At 38.6% G+C, this 23527-nt stretch overlaps 1 protein-coding gene across 1 annotated transcript in view; it reads right to left on the minus strand.

Annotated features, from left to right (window-relative positions):
- Nucleotides 1-23527, minus strand: part of LOC132379252 (dual oxidase 2-like) — a 134090-nt gene that overhangs the window by 36332 nt on the left and 74231 nt on the right. The window contains exons 18-24 of the mRNA XM_059946955.1: nt 19994-20179; nt 17934-18159; nt 14260-14353; nt 11070-11245; nt 7144-7210; nt 4938-5048; nt 1898-2076 (exon numbers count right to left, since the gene is read on the minus strand). Coding sequence (XP_059802938.1) covers nt 1898-2076; nt 4938-5048; nt 7144-7210; nt 11070-11245; nt 14260-14353; nt 17934-18159; nt 19994-20179 — 1039 coding nt within the window. The remainder of the gene's footprint in view (nt 1-1897; nt 2077-4937; nt 5049-7143; nt 7211-11069; nt 11246-14259; nt 14354-17933; nt 18160-19993; nt 20180-23527) is intronic.

The following is a 23527-nucleotide window of genomic DNA, read 5'->3' on the forward strand; positions in this document are numbered from 1 at the left end:
GGAAGAGAGAACTTAATATGACCTTTGTTAATGAAGATTGGCTTCGAGTTTTGAAAAACATAAATTCTTCTTCTATATGTGCCAACCACTGTTTAATTAATTTAAGATTGTTCACCATTATTATTTAACAAAGGAGAGACTATCTAAAATATTTCCTCGTATAGACAACTACTGCGATAGATGTAAAACTGAAGTAGCTACTTTGTCACATATGTTCTGGTCATGTTCTTCATTAAAATCATTTTGGAAATCTTTATTTTCTATAATTTCTAAAGCTCTGAAAATTAATTTACAACCTAATAGATTGACTGTTCTACTTAGAATAGTTCTGCATCATATTCAGAGTATTTCATCTTCAGATCAACATGTAATTGCATTTGTTACATTATTGGCAAGAAGGGCTATTTTATTAAAATGGAAAGATATCTCTTCCCCTACATTAATTGAATGGTTTTCTCAAGTAATGTTTTGTCTCAGTTTGGAAAAAATTAGTAGAACTTTTGATCCCCGATTCAATTTTGAGAAAAGATGGGGTTCTTCTGCTAAATATTATCATTTAATGTGAATTATTCTATATGGTTTCCTCCCAATTTTATTTTTTTTATAAATATGAATTGGCAGTTGATGACTTTTTTTTAATATATTTAGATGATGGTCAAACGTTGCTCCAGGGGGTTGATTCATAATGGGTTTTTTCCCTTTTTTTGTAGTCAGTGGGGTTTTTTTTCCTAATTAGACGGGGTTCTTTTTTTCCTATATATAATTTTTTTTTCCGTTTTTATATATTACGATCAGCTTTTTTCTTCAGCTTTTTAAATAGTATACATATTAATCTGTTGAAGTTTTGTATCATTTTATGGCTGTAGAAGATTATGTACCAATAAAAAGATTCTAAAAATGAAAATGAGGTGTATAAGATGAAAAGAAAATATAGATAGAGTGGAAAGCTGGCACCTTACCTTTTCCCCAGAGTGGCAATGGCTAATGTGGATGGGAATAATTTCAAGGTGCTTGGAGGAAAGTATAGGGAATTTCAGAAATGGGTTTCTGATAACAAAGTGGTGAAACACCATCCTGGGGGTATTGGTAGAGGCAGATACAATAGTGGAAATTTAAGGAACTCTTAGATAAGCCCTTCGATGAAAGAAAAACAATGGAGTGATATTTGGGAGAGAAGGGTTAGATTGATTTTAAAGTAGGTTCAAAGGCTTATCTCCCCCTCCTCCCACAGATGTTACCTGACCGACTAAGTTCTTTTTTTAAATTGCCTGTTGCTTTTGAGCTTGGCTGTTCAGAGGTAATTTATTTTTATTACAAGATACAGCACAGAATAGGCCCTTCTAGCCCTTTGAGCCACATAACCCAGCAACCCTCAATTTAATCCTAGCCTGATCATGGGACAACTTACAATGACCAATTAACCTACTAACCGGTACGTATTTCGATTGTGGGAGGAAACCAGAGCACCTGGAGGAAATGCATGCATTCCACGTGGAGGACATACAGACTCCTCACAGAGAATTCTGCAATTGAAGTCCAAACATGATGTTGTAATAGTGTCACACTAAACACTGTGCTACCATGTATAGAGTACTTCAGATAAACAGCAATAATGGCATGGACTTGATGAGCAGAATGAACTCTTTCTTCACTGTAATGATTCGTTGAAAATCTGGAACCAATTCCTTACCAAAAAAAGTTAAGAGAAAGGGGCAGGTAATATTTTTGATAAGCTATTTGTTGGTGAAGGACATGTAGAGAGGGGCAGGGAATCAAAATGACAAATAGAATTAGGTACCGATCAGCTATGATCTCACTGAGTGGTGGAAAAGGCCTGAAGAACTAAAATACTTATTGCTGTTCTTACTGTACTATGCAGCTAGAATGTCGTACTTACAATAGGCACGCTCAATAAAGACACCGGCTGTAATACCGTAGAAGATTATGACACAAAAAATCTGGCGTTGATGGTTCTGAACATACTGAATACATTCATTAATTTTCCGTTGAAATTTGTTCTTGGTATACTTCTCCCGTTTGGCCTCTGCAAAGACTCTGTTAGGTGGTTGGGAAGATCTGAAACAAAAATAATAAAATAATTGATGCCAATTGAATAAAAATATGGTATGTATTCTCTTTCATAACAGCAAGTTGCAAAGTCCAGTAAATATACTTGAAGCACAGTAAATGAGGAAATCACACAAAGAAAACAACTTTCACATAGCAAACCTTCATAAATAGTGTGAACAGCTAATCCAAGAGATAACTATTGGATAGGATAACTCTTCTGGTCTCACTTGAATTACAACCATAGATCTATTACATCCACTTCAGAAATTGAGAGAGGACTTAGTTTAATTGCTCAGTAGTAAAATGGTGAAATATCTCTAATCTCAATGATTACACTTTTTAACCCTGTCAGGGCACACACAATTTTCTACACTCAACGGACAATGGTTCTACCAACTGAGTCACAGCTTATTCAGTTTATTACAGTAAATGTCTGAAAATAATGTATTACCCATCTTAAGTTAAGCATACATTCAATAAAATTATTCAAAAATTCTTTGTTTATCATAATATAATCTTTGAAAAAACATTAAATGGCATGTGCATCTGACTTTCGTAGTGAGGGTCTGATAGTGTAATTCAGTATGACCACATAAGATGACTTTGAATGAAAGGCTGTGTTTACATTACTACCAGAAATGAAAACTATGGCAGGGCATGCAGTGAGATGGTATGTTATACTGGTGCCTTGATAACTTCAACATTCAGTAAGATAGCAGAATATTTGATTGCATTGGCCCTTTGGGGGCCAACCTGAGGGGCTTTTTGTCTTTTTTTAAACTTTTTCTTTTATGATCATAAGACAATTCTGGCTGTAATGAAACTCAAGTATGGCAGATCCATCTGATCAGCGAGCTGCTCCTTGGTGGAGGAGCTGGATTTGGTGAGGGCAGTGTTACAGCCTACTACAGGAAAGCATCAGAGTCAGTGCGCTGTGCAACATAACAGCGAGTGACTATCTTGGACGCTCTTAATGCCTAAGCATGTGAAGTTCTCATCCAGACACTTCTTAACTCTTGTCAGGAACCCATTTTCAACCAATCTCTAACTTGCAGAGGACTTCAGGTATGCACCATTCTCTAGGTGGTACAGGTTCCTTCCATATATCCTCTAAACCTTTCCCCCTTACCCAAAACCTATGCCCACTGATGTGGGGTAAAGTCTCTTGCAGTCTACTCTGTCAATACCCCTCAAACATTTATATACCTCAATTATGTCCCCTCTTAACCTCCTCCACTCAATGGAGAGAATGCTTCTCCATTGTCTTACACTAATGTGCAAGAACCCACCGTAGTCTTTCATACCAGGAACCTAAAGGTTTACCAGATACAAACTTCCCTTTACTGCTTTCCAGTAAAACAATTCTGCCCTCCAATGGGCTAAATCTGTCAATCTCAGAAGCCCTTTATAACTTTGCAAGTTGAGATACAACTTAAACCTGAGTCAAAGTTCAGCAGGAAATGTATTTGCCATTCTGCTTGATCTGAGCCTAGTTAAGAGGCTGCACGTTGTTAACATTCTCTGGATGGAGATGCTTGGGCAAAAATTAGGAAAAGTGTCTCAGTTTTAACCACTCAGCCGTGAAGTAGTATAGTAAATGTTAACAACAGAAGGCCATTCAGTCCATTGATCTTGTTCAGACATTCAAAATATCCATACCTGACTTTTGACCATCTCCAAGATCTCTTGACAGCCATGCCAAACAATATTTTACCTTGGTAAAGTAAACTCCACAGGCCTATCATCTAATTTGTTAAGATGCTCAGGATTCCTATTATCATTGTGCATAAAAACTGTTTAAAATGCGCAATAAACAGACTGCATGAGGATCTCAATGGATCAGGCAAAATCTGTGGAGCGAAAGAAATGATATATATTTCAGGTCAAGTCCATGCATTAGGTCTTGACCCAAAACCTCAACCATTTCATTGCCTCCACAGTTATTGACTGACTTTTTGAGTTCCTCCCACAAATTGTTGCTCTACTTTCTAGCATCTGCTGTTTTTGTGTCCTCATGTTTATAGATTGACAGCTTTAATTTTGTTTAATTTTATGATCATACTCTGTCAGAACTTTGGAGTAGGAATCGTTGCTTCTATTTCCACCTTTAATCCAACTGTTGTAACTGAACTAGAGGAAACAAGTCTCTATTACCAGTTAATTATTCACTTCTAGTACACACACTAGAATGTTACAGTTCAGTACACTGCCCCCGAAAGAAGAAAATGGAAAATATGGTCATGATTTTACTTGAGTTTTAAGGGGTTTAAAGATATACGAAGTTTGGTGCCTCGCTATCACAGTTAATTGTAAATGTGACCTCATTTCAGAATCACAGTCAGGTTTAATATCACTGGCATATGTCATGATTTTTTTCTGTTTTCTGGCTGTAGTACATTGCAATACATAATAATAAATACTATAGATACAATAAATATACATAAAATGAAAAAAAATATGTGGTGCAAAAAGGGAGGATGAAGTTACTGAGGTAGTGGTCATGGGTTTATTGTCCATTGAGAAATCAGATGGCAGAGGAGAAGAAACTGTTCCTAAAACATTGAATGTGTGTCTTCAGGCTCCTGTACTTTCTTCTTGATGGTATCAATGAGAAGAGGGCACGTGCTGTGTGATGGAGGTCCTCAATAATGGATGTCACCTTTTTGGGGCATCAGCTTTTGAAGGAAACAATCATTTTGCAGGGAAACAATTAAAACAATAAAAAACTGCAGTGTAGTTTTCAGGTTAACTGTACTCTGATCCTTGGGCTGATTTCTTATGCAAAGATGTTACAAGCTAAAGTCAATGTGTAATTTCAACAACATTCTCCTGTTACTGAATTATATAATTAAGACTTTATATCATACTTTTTGCGAAACCGTTTCCGCAGGTCCATTACAATGCCCGCCGCGCTTGGTTCATTCATTTCCTCCTGGTGGTTGGTCTCCACTTGGTTGCCTTCAGTGGGTTCTGCCGTGCTGGAAAACATCAAAGGATAATATTCATGAGGTCTCAGGGATATTTAGAAAACCTGGATCGCATCCTGACACAAATTCTGCAGTTGCTGTCGAAAGAAGCTGAATAGATTTACAAAGAAAGACAAGAACATGTCAGGCAAAAGACATTTGCACAAGTAATTGAACAAATTTACATTTATGCAACACCTTTTACATTAAGTTCAGCATGACATCATAGACCAAAGGCCCTCTTCCTGTGCAGTTTTGTTTTCAATATTTTCTATGTTCAGAGGTAGACAAAATTATGAGTAGTATACAGTAAATGCAAGCAGGCTTTTCCCTCTAAGGTTGGGTGAGACTAGAACTAGAGGTCATAGGTTAAGGGTGAAAGCTGAAACATTTAAGGGGAACATGAGGTGAACTTTGCTCAGAGGGTGGTGATAATATGGAACAATCTGCCAGCGAAAATGGCAGATGCTGGTTTGATTTCAACATTGAAATGAAATTTAGACAGGTACATGAATGGGAGGGGAATGGAGGCTTATAGTGCGGGATGCAGGTGATGGTACTAGGCAGTATAATAGTTTGCCATGGAATAGATGGGCTGAAGGTCTGGTTTCTGTGCTGTAGTGCTCTATGATTCAGACATTCGAAGGTGCATTGCAAATGATGAATGTACATAATTATAGCCATGCAGGGAAACATGCAGCCATACTTCGAAAAGCAAGATTAAAAAAGCACCAAACATGATGAATGATTAGTTTATGCATTTTATTGTTGGTGAAAAACTCGATATTCCTAAGTGCACATAACATCACAGAAATTTTTAACTCTGTGCTCAAGTGAATCCTATTAATGTCTTGTAGCCTGCTGGTGCAGTCATGGGTTCATGCTTGCATTCACATATTTCTGTAATGGGAGTTCTGATAACCAACCAGCAACTATGCTTTGTGTACTAAATTATTGATTTTCTTTGATGAGCAGTCATATCAAGAATTGCTTGAATGGCATACATTCTTCCATTTAATTTTCCACTGTCTCACCATGAGCTAGCTAAAAAAACTATACCTTTCAATTTCTAGATACATACATTATAATAAGTAGCAGATAAGATCCAAAAGACAGCATTGTGATGTTGAATCCAGTGACGCAGAAGGAACTGAGCCAACCACTGAACAGGTGAAACAAGTTTAACAGGTTCAAAGCAACACACAAAATGCTGGATGAAGTCTGCAAGTCAGGCAGCATCTATGGAAATGAATAAACTGTTGCCATTTCGGGACAGAAGAATAGTCTCAGCTCAAAACTGGGTTACTTACTGTCATCCTTCCAATCACTCACTCGCATGTCTACCCTCACCCCTCCAATCTCCCTCACAACACGTCTCAACCAATCAGTTAAATCTGCCAGGTTGCTGCCACACAGTGAAATATCAGCCACTTGGCATCTACCAGTTCCCAATCCCCTCCCCACCTTTCAGTTGCTGGTCTCCAGATCCCCTCCTTGTAAAATGTTCAAGGAGCTCTTATCACTGATAGTTCCGAATTCATCCCACTCACATTTCAAATTGTGGCTTCTAATACACCCACTTCCTCCAATGGCAACACTAGTCGTATCAGCTTGTATCCCTGCCCACCCCGATCCTCTCACTGAGTCCAGCCTCCAACAGCAGTAGGACGCAACACTCATTGGGTCCTGAAGATGGACAATATCTGCTCATTTGCCCCTAGGCCTTCAAACAGAACATTCCTGAAATGGGTTCCTAGCAATAGACCCCACAGCCTTGGGCCTGCTCAGTGAAATGCTTTGTATAACTCTGAAGCAAGTATCAACAATGTTGTGGCTTCTGCTTGAGTGGTCATATCATCTGTAAGCCACATACATGTGTAGCAAGTCAGACAGGTAAAGAACCCTGAATCAATCTAGACCCACCTGTTGTCCTGAAATAGTCATTTGCCTCTGATTTTTCTCTCTCTCTCTAATTGACATTATGTGTTGTTTGATTCAATTTCTTGACACTGTTTTACATCTGTCCCACCCAACTGCCTCAATTAGCTTCATAATTTTGAAAACTTACAATAAATCTTCCCATCCAATATATCTCTTGTTTACTTACTTTCTTTGCTTTTTCCTCATTATGAAGGAAACCCGAGTGGATTGGTCACGTTTCTGCCCTTCAACACCTGAAAAAATAAATTAGTTATAGATGTTGAATTTGAAAGGTCCAATAAAACTGCCAGAGGTCAGGTAGAATCAGATGCAATTGCAACATTAAAGAGACATTTAGGCACTCACAAATAGGCAAGGCATAGTATGATGCAGTCAGAATACAGGCAAACGGGATTCATGTAGATGGGTAAAAAAGTCAGCATGTACACGATGGGCCAAAGAGCCTGTTCCTTTATTGTACAACTTTAAAACTCTAAAACTATCCAGCAACATACACTAAATAGCCACTTTATTAGCCAGTCTAATTAATCTAATTAGCCAGTCATATGGCAGCTCAATGCATAAAATCATGCAGACACAATCAATAAGTTCAGTTGTTGGACATATCAAACATCAGAAAGGGAATTTTGACTGTGGAATGATTGTTGTTGCCAGGTGGGGTGATTTGAGTATCTCAGAAACTGCTGACTTCCTGGGATTTTCACTCACAACTTTCTCCAGAGTCTACAGAGAATGATGCAAAAACAAAAAAAAAAAATCCAGGCACTGGCAGGTCTGTGGGCGAAAATGCCTTGTAAATGGGAAAGGTCTTTTTCAATCTTTTTATTAAGTTTCAAATGAGTAAACATAACAATAATGATAATGATACAAAGAGATTGGGATTACATTAATAACAGTAGACATATACAAACACAGATTCCAACTAACAAATGTAGTTTAGCCTCTCAATCTCTTTGTAACTAACCATGAAAAATATATTTTATAAAGAGAGAAACAAAACCCTAAACAAAAAAAAACTAAACTAAAATAAAACAAAGATTGGGCTGCCATATTTCATCAGCTAAAATTATAAGGTCAGAGGAGAATGGCCACACTGCATCAACCTGACAGGAAGGTAACAGAAACTCAAATAACTACACATTACAACAGTGGTGTGGAGAAGAGCATCTTTGAATGCACAACACATCATACCTTGAAATGGATGGGCTACACAGCAGAAGACTACAAACATACACTCAGTGACCTCTTTATTAGATATAAGATGTAACCTATAAAGTGCGACCAAGTGTATATTAGTGATAATAAACCTGATGCTGGTTCAGACCTCCTCTAGCAGCACATTCCAGACACCCACCACTCTCTGTGTAAAAATATTGCCTTGTACATCTCCTTTGAAATTACTCAATTTCACCTTAACTGGATGCTCTCTGGTATTAGACATTTTGACCTGAGGAATACTGACTATCTACTCTATCTATGCCTCTCAGACTCTGGCACTTGAGAGAAAACAATATAGGTTTGTCTAACCTTTCTTTATAGGATATGCCCTCTAATCTAGACAGTATCCTGGTAAATAAATCTCTTCTGCACCCTTGCCAAATCTTCTCCGTCTTCCCTACCAAGGATTGAATGCAGTACTCCAGATGTGGTCTAACCAGAGTTCCATAAAACTGCAATAAACTTTCTGATAGGCCTAATTTACCATCTTATCATGGCCAATTTCAAGGCGCTGTTCACATGGACCCCAAGATCTCTCTGTACATCACACTTTGAAGGATCTTGCCATTAATAGTGTACTGTTTCCACATTTGAACTCCCAAAGTGCAACACTTCACCCTTGTCCATATTAAACTCCATATGCTATTTCTCTGCAAACATTTTTTTCTTTCTTTCTTCTATATTATGTATTGCATTGAACTGCTGCTGCTAAGTTAAAGAATTTCATGACACATGCAGTTGATTACAAACCTAATTCTGATTCTGATTCTGACATCTGAAACAAATCTATATCCTGCTCTGTCCTTTGGCAGTCTTCTAGACCCTCCACTAGACCATGAATCTTGTCTGTCATCTATGAATTACCCAATCTGACCATTCCTGTTAAATCCAAGTCATCTGTATAAATCACAGATATCAGAGGTCCCAGGAGAATCCCTGTGGAACAACGGTAATCGCACACTTCAAGCCTGAATGAGTTCCCTCAACAATTATCGTTTTACTATGGACAAGCCAGTTCTGGGTCCAACAACCAGGTCACCATGGATCGGCTGCATCTTAATCTTCTGGATGAGCCTCCCATAAGGGATCTTGTCAAACACCTGAGTAAAATTTACGTAGACAACATCAAAAGCTCATTGAGTAACTTGTTGGATAATTTCTGTTATTGTGTAGAGGCAATTTGATATCAATTAAGCACTACAAGAATGGTCAACTCACCACTATACCCCCAACCCTTCCCTCATACATAAATATTCTGAGTTAATAAAGTACTTTACCTCTGATAAATATTCTAGGCTTTGGAAGATTTTGACTACTGACTGGTCTATAATGACCTGGTCAAAAATTGATAATCATTGTTGACAGAATGAAAACAATTAGTTTGATTGTAATTATTAATTTTGTGGCTACTTGATAAGGATGGTCAGTGCACTTGGACTCTCAAAAGTAAAAGCATCATTGCAAGTCGATAGAATTGGCTACACAGAGGTGACCACAACCAGAGGCTATGGTGTGTGTGTGTGTGCCCTTAACTCCTGCTGGAGTCATCAGGGCGCCATCATGACAAGATGCACCGATCTTTTTGGTGATTGCTCATCGTACAGTGTGTCTTGGGCATCTGAAACCTGGCAAAGCCCATCCCTCTCCAGGTATTTTTTTTATGAGGTCAAGTTGCTAGCTCAACAATCAACCCAGGCACAAATGAAGAGTGTGGCCGGATTCGAACTCAGTACCTCTTGCGCTGAAGTCAAGCGCTGATGGCACTACGCCACCAGCTTTGAAAGCTAGTTATCAAATTATAATCTGCTCATCATCTACTGTATCATATCTCTTTGTAACTCAATCTGCTATTTCTCTGACACATCTGCAACAGATTTATTTCTTATTCTATCCTTTGGAAGTCTTCCACACTGTCGACAGTGCCACCAATCATTTTATCGTCTGCAGGTATACCAAACCAAGCATTCATATTTAATGCAAATCATTCAGAGATATCATAAATGGGGGTGGAGCTTAGGAGACAATGGCAACTCCTTTGCTTGCATCTTCAGAAACAGCTCTATTTCTATCTTCAATATCTGTATTATTCCCTTTCAGGGTTCTTTAAAGAGAGTAGGTATTCGGCATGGACTACAAGGGCTGAGATCCATGCTGTAATTGTTATATGGTTAACCCTGAAAATTACTTTCTTGTCTGGTTGCACGTGAACCTAGCTCATTAATCCCTTCAGCTTGGTTTTTGGCCTGATCCAACGGCATCCATTCCATCAATACTGAACTGCTGAAAACAAAACTAATGGAGTACCTTTCTCTAACAGGTAATCTAACAAGGCTTGGGGGAATAAAAACTATTTCCTGAGGACACAAAATTAAGGCAAGTATGAAATGGCACTGCTTGAATCATAGCAGTTTTGGTAATTAAAGATTAACAATCAGAGTAACACACACAAAATGCTGGAGGAACTCAGCATGTCAGGCAGCATATATGGGGAGGAATAAAAAGTTGTTGTTTTGGGTTGAGACCCTTCATCAGGACTGGAAAGGAAAAGGAATGAAACCAGAATAAGAATGTGGGGGGAGGAGAAGGAGTACAAGCTTCATTCCCAACTACATTGGTCAGTTGCCCTTCCTGAATGATTGGCGTGCTGTGGGAAAGGTTCTCTTACAGCTCACCAGAATTGCGTAGAAATGATAATAGATCAGCAGTATGTTTTCAAGGTAGGACAGTTTATGGTTAAAAACAATATGCTAAAAAAGAACTAAAACTGAATATTATAAATTAAACAATTTTTATTAAAGAGTGTGGAATGTCAATTCCTTTCTTACATTTATTCTTGATAAATGATCATGAGAATTATGAAACAGCTTTACAGACCTTTCATAGGGATGTGAGCCAACTCCAATTCGCTGTAGTGATCTCGAAACAAATAATGGAAGTCCTCCCACATTAACTCCTCCTTATCTTCAAATCCAGCATCTTTGAACATTGACTCTATCACCTCTTGTATTTGATCCTTTGTCAAGCAGTTGTTAGAGATCTCAATGAAGGACCTAAAATATAGATTAAAGTAAATTAAAGTCCTGATGAAGCACCTCGGCCCAAAATGTCGACTCTATTTCTTTCCATAGATGATGCCTGATCTGCTGAGTTCCTTTGCATTTTGTGTATCTAACTCTGGATTTCCAAAATCTGCAGTATCTCTTGTGTTAAATTAAATTAAATAGACAGGCAAAGCCAAAATCTAGATCCCAAACTATGCCCTCTGTTTAGCTTTCTTGTATAGTAAGTATGTTCTTTTCCATTTTGTTCTGCGAGGGCAGAAGGTCTGGGAGGGGTTGCAGATTGATGTACTTTTTGTGAACTGTTAGTTCTTTTAAGCAGGGAGGGGTTGCTTGGGAGTTGATGTTTTTGTTCCATTTTGTGCAAGGAAATGGAGTTTGGGGGTTGACGATCGGGATACTGTTCTTTTTTTGTGTGGGGGAGGAGGGTTTGATGTTTCTCACCGAACAACTTTCATTTTCTTTCTTTGTTTCGTGACTATCTGGAAAAGACAAATCTCAAGAGTTGTAGAAGATACATTGATAATAAATTAACCTTTGAATCCTTTGAACATGACATTCTACTGGAAATAATGAAAAATAATTCATTTTCTTTTTTTTTCTAATAACATATTTCACTCAAGCATTTATGCAGAGCCCAATTATCCAATGGCATCCCATGGTCTTTGGTTTTCATTTGCTGCTTAATTCGCATCTGCTGAATAAAACTGCCCAACACATCACTGGCATCAGTCCCTACTTTATGAGGTATCTGAAGAGAGATAGACCATGCACATAAATAGTCATGACCTGCTACAGATATGCAGTTGAGAGCATCCTAACATGCTACGTTACTGTGTGTTATGGAATCTCCCCTGCAGCGCACAGCAGGTCTCTACAATGGGTAGTTAAAACTGACCAACACATTACTGGCACCAGACTACCAGTCATCAAAGGCATATATAAGAAAATATGCTGAGACAAGGCCAGCAATATCATGAAAGATTCTATCCACCCTGCTCATGGACTGTTTGTCCCATTCCCATCAGGGGAGAGGCTACGCAGCATCTATACCAGGACCACTAGACTCAAAAACAGTTACTTCCCCTGTCTGTCAGGCTAATCAACACCTCCACCCACTCACCCTCCCCACCTCTACTACTTTATCATTTTCTGACAGTCACCTTAGGTACAAATACTCCTGTACCTAGTGTCACTTTATGTAATACAATTAGTCTATTTATATAAGCTAATTTATGTATAGATACTTATTGTGTTTTTAAAACTGTGTTCATCATGCTTATTGTGCTTTTTATGGGACATTGAATCTGGAGTAACAATCATTTCCTTCACCTTTACACTTGTGCAATGACAAAATACATTAAACAATCTTGAATCTCAAATCTCTCAACAGTAAGTATGAATGAACACCAATTTTCATCTGAATGCTTTAACATTCAATACCCCTTTGCTGGAAGATGGCAACAAAACATTTTAATCTCGTTTAACAAGAGTAACGATCTAGGAAGCTTCAAAAGAACTTTAATGTTATCCTGCATAGATATCAAAATTGTTGCTGGATTGTAAATAAAAGTACAGAATTGTCTTACAACTGTGACTTGTTAAACTGTTGAATTTAAAGAAGGAAACTTCTGGTTTGTATTAAAAATTGCTGTGGTTCAGATGTAACCCAAGTCTTTCATCAGTACATAACATCAGAAACAAAAGCCAGATTGGGATCACTCTGTTATTTCATAAAATCCTGCCTGATCTTTCACTACAGTATCACTTTCCTAATCTATGTCTCTATTTTTTAATATATAAAAATCTATTAACTTCTATTTTACATATACTCAGCAACTGGGTCTTCACACCCCTTTGTTAGAATTTCAAATATTCACTACATTCTGAATGAAGAACGTTCTTTTTATTTTCACCCCAGATCATTTGTTTTAGACCAATAATGGTTATACCATCCCAGCTCCAGGAAAATAGCTGACACTACCCTGTCAAGAATTTTGTATGCTTAAATTAGAAGATCTCACTCCTCTAAACTCAAGGGAGTGTGGACCTAGTCTTCTTAATTTCCCATGTCCTACCTCTGTGCTTCATCCCAGGATAAATCCTGATGTACTGATCTTCCTTCTTAAGCAAATCTTAAGCAGAGTTGTTGAAAGGATGGGATAGAGGGGAAGGTGCTAAGGGAGAAGCAGGTACATACAAGAGGACCTAATTAAGGTTGGTTCAAGCACCCAGCCCTACACATGGACTCACTTAGAAGCTATAATGAAGGCTGCATCTGCCCTAAGAACAAAGGAAAGGGCTGTTTCTGTACCTATGGCCCATCATTTCTTGCACCCAAGACTGCATATATGTTGGACCATGCAGATATTCAGAAGTGGTGGATTTCTCCATTTTCTATTCACATTTTATTTTTAATTGAAATTAAATCATGTAGTAGACTAATGTATTGCCTTAAACTGGATCATTTTAAAATATTTAACTTTAGAAAGCATAACCAAGGTAAAAACAAATGTCCAAATTGACAGCAATCAAGATATGACATATTATGAAACTTTCTATCTGAAAAACAATAGCCTATCTTTTGTATGTGAGCCTTGCTGGTTATGTAAGAGGCATTATTTCAATATTAGAATAATGCCTTTTACATAACCATGTTGGACAGGAGAGGCACACTACTGGATGTGAGTGGGGCTTGTCCAATAAAGTACATGAATCCTTTCATGGTAACTGCCATCACAAAATAATTTCCAACCCCACTAATAAGAATTTTTGTGTTTAAACCTTTATCTTAGCCAATATCCCAAATTCAGATAGCAAGAAACTCACAATTCTATATTTCTAAGGAAGAAAAAGTGTGTTCTCTGGGTACCACCTGTAGGAAGCACCATGTCAATTTTAGAAACAATATCATCTTTTACCTTAAGGAACCTTAGCAGTTTTCACTCAACCATTTACCATGTCAGACCTAACATACAGATGTGCAAGTATATAACGTGAGCTACCTAAGTAGTTGTGAGAACTCTTCTTTTGACATGGAACCATTTCCATCAACATCGTACATTGCAAACATGAGCTTAGATTTTGCTTCCGAAGAACCTGCACAAGGAAATTAAGACAGTTTTCAGCTGGAATTAATAATCAAACAGTCTCTACAATGGGAAGACAACCTACAATGGTGGAAGATTCAGATCCCTGAGTGTTAACATATTGGATGTCCTGACCTGGGCCCAGCACATAGATAGAACCACAATGATAGTGTGCCAGCTTCTTTACTTTCTTAGAAGATTAAGGAAGTTTGGCATGTCACAAAACACTTCTGTAGATATACTGCTGTATATAGATATATCTCTGTAGTATTCTGACTGCTTGCTTCATGGTCTGGTACAGTAATTTGAATGTGGAGGAATGTAAGAAACTGCAGCAAGTAGTGGACTCTGCTCAATACATCACGGGCATGTAACTCCCCACCATCGGTAGTATCTGCATGAGGCACTGCCTCAAGAAAGCAACATAGACCATCAAAGATTCCCACCATCCAAGCCATTGCATCTTATCCCAATCACCGTTAGGCAGGAGGTACAGAAGCCTGAAATCCCACACCATCAGGTTCAAGAACAGCTACTTCCCTTCAACCATTTAGTTCATGAATCCACCAGCCAAACCTGAATCATTAATGCAGTATAGCAATTCTGTGACTACTTTGAACACCTAGCACTAAAATAGATATATTTGTTCTAATTTTGTTCTTTCTTGTGTAGAATTTATGTTCGATCTATGTTTTTCTTGCAAATGTTGTTTACGTGCTGCTGTGCTTGTGATGCTAGTGCAAATAAGTTTTAATTGCATCTGAGCATATATGTAATTATGCATATGACAATAAATTCTGGCTTTAACTTTGAAATTGTTTGTCTATTGGAATCAGAGGGAGGGAGAACTCCATATTTGTTCACCAGTGCTAAATATGTAGGAGATAGTCTGCAGTCATTTGGCAGTTGTATAACAATTGTGCTCACCTGTAAGTCTAATCAGTTCCAGGTAAGTGGTGCTGCATGCTTGCCTTCAGTGACTGATGTGGAAGGACACATAGATCTCCCAGTATAATACCACTACATGATTAGCAGCCTCTCGGAATGAAAGGCCACCTGTAGTGTAAAATATATCCCTCTGTAAAGGCCAAATTAAGCCACAGGCTGCCCTTTTTAAGGGGTTGCAACTGTCTAAACTGATGTTTCAACTGATACTCTATTCTGTTCCTATCCCTGGTGGTAAGAAAAGCATTTATTTCAAGAGGACTAGAAGATAAAAGCACATATGTAATGCTGATACCTCATAAGCCATTGTTCAAAACATATCTGGAGTATTGTGAGCAGTTTTGGGCCTCATGTCTAGGAAAGGATGTGAAGCCATTGAAGAGGTTTATGAGAATGATCCCGGGAATGAAAGGGTTAATGTACGAAGATGTTTCATGGCTCTGGGCCTATAATTTCTGGAGGTTAGAAGGATGAAGGTGGGGGGCATTGAAAATGAGCAAATATTATAGGGAATGGATCAAGTGAGTGGACATGGAGAAGATAATTCCAATAGTGGGACTGTCTACGACCAGAAGGCATAGTTTCAGAATCAGAGGATGTCCCTTTGGAACAGAGATGAGGAAGAATTTCTTTAGCCAAAAAATGATGAAACTGTGGAATTAATTCATTGCCACAAATGGCTATGGAATATATTAAAGCAGAGGATGATAGGTTCTTGACTAGTAAAGGCATCAAAAATTATGCAGAGAAGGCAAGAGAATAAAGTTGAGAGGGAAAATAAGTCAGCAATGTTTGAATGGTGGAGCAGACCTGATGGGCTGAATTCTGCTCTTCTGTCTTATAGTCCAATAGTTATAGCTAAAGCAACAAAGAGATTGTTTGGTTTTGATTGTTGGATTCAAACACCCATACATAGAATGAGCAATTGGGAGAGTGGATTGATAAATGGAAAGGATTTGAATATAGAACAGCACAATACAGTATGGGACCTTTGGCCCATGATGATATGCCAACCTTTTAACTTACTTCATGGTACGAATGCATAGTGGTTAGTGCATTACTTTATAGTGCCATTGACCGAGATTCAATTCCTGCTGCTTTCTGTAAAGAGTTTGCACGGTCTCCCCATGACCACATGGGTTTCCTCCTTATGCTGTGGTTTCCTCCCACATTCCAAAGATGTGTGGGTTCGTAGGTTAATTTGTTTCATGGGTGAAAATGGGCAGTGTGGGCTCATTGACCTGTTACTGTGCTGTGTCTCAAAATTAAATTTTAAAATAACACAATCAGTCTAACCCTTCCCTCGCACATAGCCCACAACCCTCCTTTTTTCTTTTATCATGTTCCTATCCAAGTGTCTCTTAAATGTCTCCATTGTGTTAGCCTTTACCGCCACCGCTGCCTGTGTGTTCCAGGCACCCACCACTCTGTGTAAAAAACCTACTTCTGATATTTCCTTAAACTTTCCTCCAATCACCTTAAAATGTTAGCCTCTGGTACTGTCTACTGCCAACCTGGGAAAAAGGTGCTGCCTTTCCACTCTCTATATGGCTCTTGCAATCTTATACAACTCAATTAAATTTGTCATTCCTTCTCCTTCACTCCAAAGAGATGTCCTAGCTCACTCAGCCTTTCCTCAAAAGACATGTTCCCTAATCCAGGCAGCATCATACTAAATCTTCTCTACATCTTCTCTAAAGCTTCCACATCCTCTGTATCATAGGGTGACTAGAACTAAACACAATACTCCACGTGTGATCTAACCACATTTTGCAGGCTGCTGCAAGGTAGCAGGCATCTTCTTTCAGGTGGGAACAGGTCATTTCTAAGCCTTTATTCTCCCCAGTTGAGAGCTACAGCAATTGAGAACTCGGTCGAGCTGAGAGCACCAAGTCAGTGAGGCTGGTTGGTGGTTGCTCTTCCCCTGCCTGCTCTCTCTCCCGTCACACACAGCTGTTGATTTCCAACAGTAAGTTTATGAGCAGTACCCAGGAACAGAACTCTGTCATAACCTGGGGACTGGCTGTACTGCCATATTGTGATCTGTGGCAGCTTTCAAATTGGCTGCCACATTTTTCACATGACAGCAGTGCAAACACTTCCAACAGTATACCATGTACAGCAATGTTCTTTGGGACATCCTAATAGCAAGCCTACTTCAAGATATTGTAAAATTAAAATAAACTATATCCTATAAAAATTATGGTAGTAATAATGGGAGCTCAAGTAATGCAAGAGGGAATACACCAACACATGCATAAGTGTGGATTTCACATATCAAAAGACAGTGTTGTTTTCCTGTCTCCATTATTGCTGAGACAAGTGTTGTTAACCATTGGCCAGACTCCCAGCTGGGCTCACATCTGTTCTCACACTTTACCTTCAAGGCTTTTAAAAAATTAAAATTATTTTTAAAATCCACCTATTTAGCCCCAGCCTAATTACAGATAATCCAATGACCAATTAACCTACTAACCGGTACATCTTTGGACTGTGGGAGGAAACCACAGCACCCCGAAGAAATCCATGTGCACATGGGAAAGGAGGTGCAAACTTGCTTACAGAGGATGTCAGAATTTACCTCCGAATTCTGATGCCCTGAACTGTAATACGGTCATGTTAGCCGCTACACTACCATGGGTTACCTGTCATCAGAATAACAAAGATATCCAGGAACTCCCGGAAAGAGAGGTAGCCATTTCCATCTTTGTCTGCCAGGCTAAACATCTGCTCTACAAACATGCTGTCCTCCTTTACTCCCAGTGCCTCTGCAAATTCTGTCTTCGTCAGCTCACAGGTCAGAGACTCTTTTGCTTTCTTGGAGATTTCATAATCAAAGTTTCCGGCATCAGACCCATCAATCTCCAGAACCTGATTGGAGTAAAGAAAGCAGAAGTAGATCATATTACACAATGAAAATGCAGGGATGTCATTGCCTGATAAAATGACACCTACCTCCCTAAGGGTGAACAACAACTGCAATCTCCTCATATATTCTGGATTATGACCCTTCACGTCTGCAAGTCACTGATCTTATTCCTCAGATCTCTTCTCCACAGCTTCCAACTTTATCATACCCCACCGTACAAAGACAGTTTCTGTCCTCCTTCCTAAGATCAATGAGTGAGACTACCCTGGCAGATGCACTGCTTCAGCCTGTTCTTGTCTCACATATCAATTCTCCAAAGATCATTCCCTCTTCTATATCCATCACCACTCTGTCACAGCTTTTGTGCAGATTGCAGATGTGATATATGTCCTTTTATTTTTTTCATGGTCCAACCAAGCCACCAACTCTCCACTTAGTGCTCAGATGCCCACCTTATGACCTCTCCCAAATCTGAGTGCTATCCTCTTCTCCAGCCCTTGAAATGCTGATCCCATCTATGAACTAGTCCCCATCCCAGACCTCCCTTCACTACAGCCACCCCCCACAGACCATTATTCTTCAATAATAAGCTGAAGAAAGAACAACATGTGTATGATGCTGTTGCAATCATAGGATGTGAAACAGGAAGATGCGGGCAGTGTGGGCCCACACTCAGATTATGAACTAGCTCTTTTCACTGCTATTTAATGTCTTCATGGTATGGAAGGAATCCTAGGTCAAAATCTTGGAGAGATTCAGTCACTTCAACTCTGACTTACTTCACAATCTGCAGACTTACTTTCAAGGACTCGACAAATCATGTTTCTCCATCTCCCTCTCCCTCTCTTTCCCCCTCTCTCTGCCCCCTTCTCCCTCCCCCCTCTCATTTTCTTTTGCATATTGGCTGTTTGTTAGCCTATACTTATGTATAGTTTTTTCATAAATTCTATTGAATTACTTATTTACTGTAAATACATGGAAGAAAATGAATCTCAAGATAGTAGATGGCAATACATTCATACTTTAGTGGTGATTATGGGAAATAGTGTAGAAGGTGATGATGGTGTAGATAGTGTAGATGATGTTGATGGTGATGATGGAGTAGATGGTGATGATAGTGTAGAAGGTGATGATGGTGTAGATAGTGTAGATGATGTTGATGGTGATGATGGAGTAGATGGTGATGATAGTGTAGATGGTGATGATGGTGTAGATAGTGTAGATGATGTTGATGGTGATGATGCTGTAGATGGTGTAGATGGCGATGATGGTGATGATGGTGTTGATGGTGATCATGGTGTAGATGATATAGATGGTGTAAATGGTGATGATGATGTAGATAGTGATGATTGAGTAGATGGTGATGATAGTAATGATGGTGTAGATAGTGTTGATGGTGTAGATGTTGATGATGGAGTAGATGGTGATCGGGCAGAAGATACAAAATCCTTAATGCATAAACCACTAGGCTCAAGGACAGCTTCTATTCCCCTGATATAAGATTACTGATTAGTTCCTTTAGTATGATAAGTTAAATACTTGAGTTAAAATCTGTCTCTATAAGGCTCGCACCTTATCGCCTGTGTGCATTTTCTCTTTAACTGTAACACTATAGTCTGCATTTTGCTATTATTTTCCTTTGTACTATCTCAGTGCACTGATGTGACGAGATGATCTGCATGGATAGCATGCAAAACAACGTTTTACGTAGAACGTAGAACAGTGTATCACAGGAACAGGCCCTTCAGCCCATAACGTTGTATAGAACCAATCTAAAAAGTACTGTACCTTGGTACATGTGACAATAATAAGCTAATTTACCAATTGTTGCATTACCTGGGCAAAAACACGACAGAAGAACGTATCTAAGATCTTTATCCGTTGTTCCTTTGTCACAGCTTCCTTCAACAGAGTTTGTTCTTTCACTTCATGCACCAGCAGAGATATGCCATGACTAACCAGGTAATTTTTAAAATCTTCCACAAATATGTTACGTTCATCTTCATCATTAAACATCAGAACCTGAGGGCAAAAGTTAGAGTTTATATTAACCTATGGCATGGTAATTTTAAATGTTGATGCAAGTGTATAATTTTATTAATGACAAGATAAAGTTTATATCTATTGCACTTAATATTTAAACAAATGTATATATAATGCATAAGTTAACAAAATTATTGTTATTATGTAAATAATGTCAAAATAATTGAATTTTGGAGGAGGGTGGGGCTTGTGGCAGAAGGAATAGGCAGAAGAGGTCGAGGCTGTGTCTTTAGTTGGGTGTGGTTAGATAGAGGACTGGAACACCAGTCAAGGATTGAAAAAGGAGGCAGAAGATCGACCAATGATTTGTAGCAGCGTGTACAAGCCAGGGATTTGAGGGAGAGATGGAGATTGAGGTCCAGGGGAATGATCAGATCATGGCATCTGAGGAATGATCAGGAGATTACAGCATCAGAGCTTAGGCTTGAGGACATTACAAGACTAGACAGGCAGAGGATTGGGGTCTTAGAATCAAATCAGGGGCAACAGTGCGTGAGGTTCAAAGGGGTTTGTTATAATTACATAAGGGTCTTAAATAATGAGGTTCCACTTGGAATGTGTTGCAAAGACTAAGTTGTCTCAGGAGTGCCTGATGGTGATAATTTTTTGGGACAATGTTGTCCTTGTTCCCCTAAAATTCCCCATGAGGAACACTGCATAGGCATGAAACAGGATGATGTCATAACAAGGACATCATCCTATGTATGACAGGATTTTCTTTGCTACATGGTCTGCAGAGCTGAGAAGATTTAGCAGTATGATGTGCAGAACTGATAATTATAACAACCCTACAACTTTCCCAAGTGAAATCAGTTCAAAGTACAGAGCAGCTACTCTTCCTGGGACCTTTTAAAGTTGCACACTGATTACTGACCATTTGCAGAAATTAATTTGAAAGACACAATCAGGGAAAAGTTCCTAAAAAATAAATAATGCATTGTATAGTTAAAAAAGAAAGAAAAACTAACAACAGTTTTTGGTCACAAATATGACAAATTACAGATTATATGGGAAAACATTGCAGGGGCTTTTGTCGTATTATTTGCCTAGACATGAAACAAGATAGACACAGACGATTCTCCAGATACCGGAAATCTTGAGCAACACACACAAAATACTGGAGGAACTGGGAAGTCATCATGGAAGTTGCAGTAACACAAGGATTATAGTAAAATTAAGGCAAGGATAGTTTACAGATCACGCACAGTCTTCCCTGGCAATAGAAGGTCTTTGAAGGGCATAGCTTTCCTTTGCACAGAGGGTAACCAAAGTCATTTGGAAAATTTATACAGAATAAGGATGCAGATGAAGGATTCTAGTAAGTGAAGGACACTTACTATTGGTCAGTTACTTTGCTCATTCTGAAGTATTATTGGCATTTAACATGGAATTTCTATTGATTATAAATCCCAGTATTATCATAGTGCAATTGGAGCTTGCATATGTAAATAAGGAATTTGAACATACACAAAATTACCAATTAATCATTATCTGTATACTTAATTTCTCTATAAAGAAATGGCATTTTTGTTAAAATTTCAGAACAGTGTGGTGGCAGCAGCCATGCCGTTCTCCTTGTAGACAAGTAAATAAAGTGTGATTGAAGAAACAAGGGTGAGTTTTCAGAATCCAGTTAATCAGTGATGACATCATGCAGCTTCTATGGAAGGGAATAAACTATCGACATTTTGAGCTGAGTCCTGATGAAAGGTCTTGGCCCGAAATGTTGACCGCTTATTCCCCTCCATAGGTACTGCCTGACTTTCTGAGTTCCTGTAGAATATTGTATGTGTAACAACAAGGATAGAGCTGCTCACCAAACAATCTTCACTAAGAACAATTAAAACTCAACTAATAATTGCACAGCTCTTAAATGTACACTTCCATTCCTATGTACAACATTACCCAATCAGTCCACTCAGTAAAATCAGGGCATATCGAATCCAGCTAACTCCTGTTCTATAAGTCTACTCTCAGTCATAGGTGACATGATGGAAGCTGCTCATGACATTGTTGGCAAATGACATTTAATAAGAGCCTGGTCACCAGTGGAAGCACAAAAATATTGTAGATAGATGTATCTGGTGCAAAGAAAAAATCTGCTGGAATTCTCAGTGGAAAAGATTTGTCAACATTTCAAGACTAAGGCAAGGTTTCAACATGAAATAGCGACAGTTCCTTCCTTGCAGATGCTGTTCGACCCATTGAGTTCGTCCAGCAGATTGCTTGTTGCACCTAGCCACTTAGTTCCAGACTGCTGTACAGATTAAATAGCATCTTCCATGCCTTTTTCAAAATGATTTGATATGCTTTACAGACAATGGTGTACTGTTAAAGTGAGGTAAGGAGCATGCAGAATGACAAGTACTACATCGAAGTGAAAATAACTGTGCTTGTTAATAAGCAAGTGATTGATGAAATCTGTATCATCAAAGACATTCACTAAAGTATAATTTTGAATCTGGGGTCAACCTTGCTGATTCGAAATCACAGCTTGCATAAAGGTGTACTTATTGATGGGCAATTAATGTAGCTCCAGGCTTCACTGGAGGAGTTCCTCAAGGATTAAGGATCAATTTTATTAAGGATCAATTTATATGTATTAGGAATTTGTTCTGGTGTATTGGCACAACATGCAATGAAGATAAGAACATATGCTGTAACAATTATGAAGAATAAATTATATAAAATAAATGTAGAGTTTAAAGTACAGATATGAAATAAAATGTGCACAAATACATAAATTCTAGCATGCATTTACAATGTAACCAGTATTATAAAAAGTGGTTTAAAGTAAAAGTGTTCCTCAAGACAGCATTCTAAAGCCCAGCTAGTTTAGCTGCTTCACCAATGATTTTCCTTGCATCATGAGGTCAGAAATGGTCATGTTTTTGATCCTTCCACTGGATTTAGTGGCATTTGCAGTGTATTAGATGGATGTGGACCATGTCTGGATTGAAAGACGGAAAAATGCACTTCATAGTTTCACAGGGCAATGATCCTCTCTGGCAAGACTAACCACTCGCCTGTGACTTTTCAAGCACTGACATCTGGGCTCACCAATGTATAGAAACTCAAATGGACCAGTCACATAAGGGAGGGTCAAAGGCAGAACATTCTGTAATGAGGTAGGGATGGGTACATGGCTGATAACCTAAAATTCTAGGCCTTGATACCTTAGGAGTCTGCCTTGGTCAAGTAACAAATACATACTTGAACTTAGGAAGCTTATAAACTTCCTAAGCGGGCAACACTGCAGAGTAGCAGTTAGCATAACACTATTAGAGCACCAGATGTAAGACTGGGATTCAATTCCTTGCAGCTATT

Source organism: Hypanus sabinus, chromosome 21, assembly GCF_030144855.1.
Source record: "Hypanus sabinus isolate sHypSab1 chromosome 21, sHypSab1.hap1, whole genome shotgun sequence".
Lineage (NCBI taxonomy): Eukaryota > Metazoa > Chordata > Chondrichthyes > Myliobatiformes > Dasyatidae > Hypanus > Hypanus sabinus.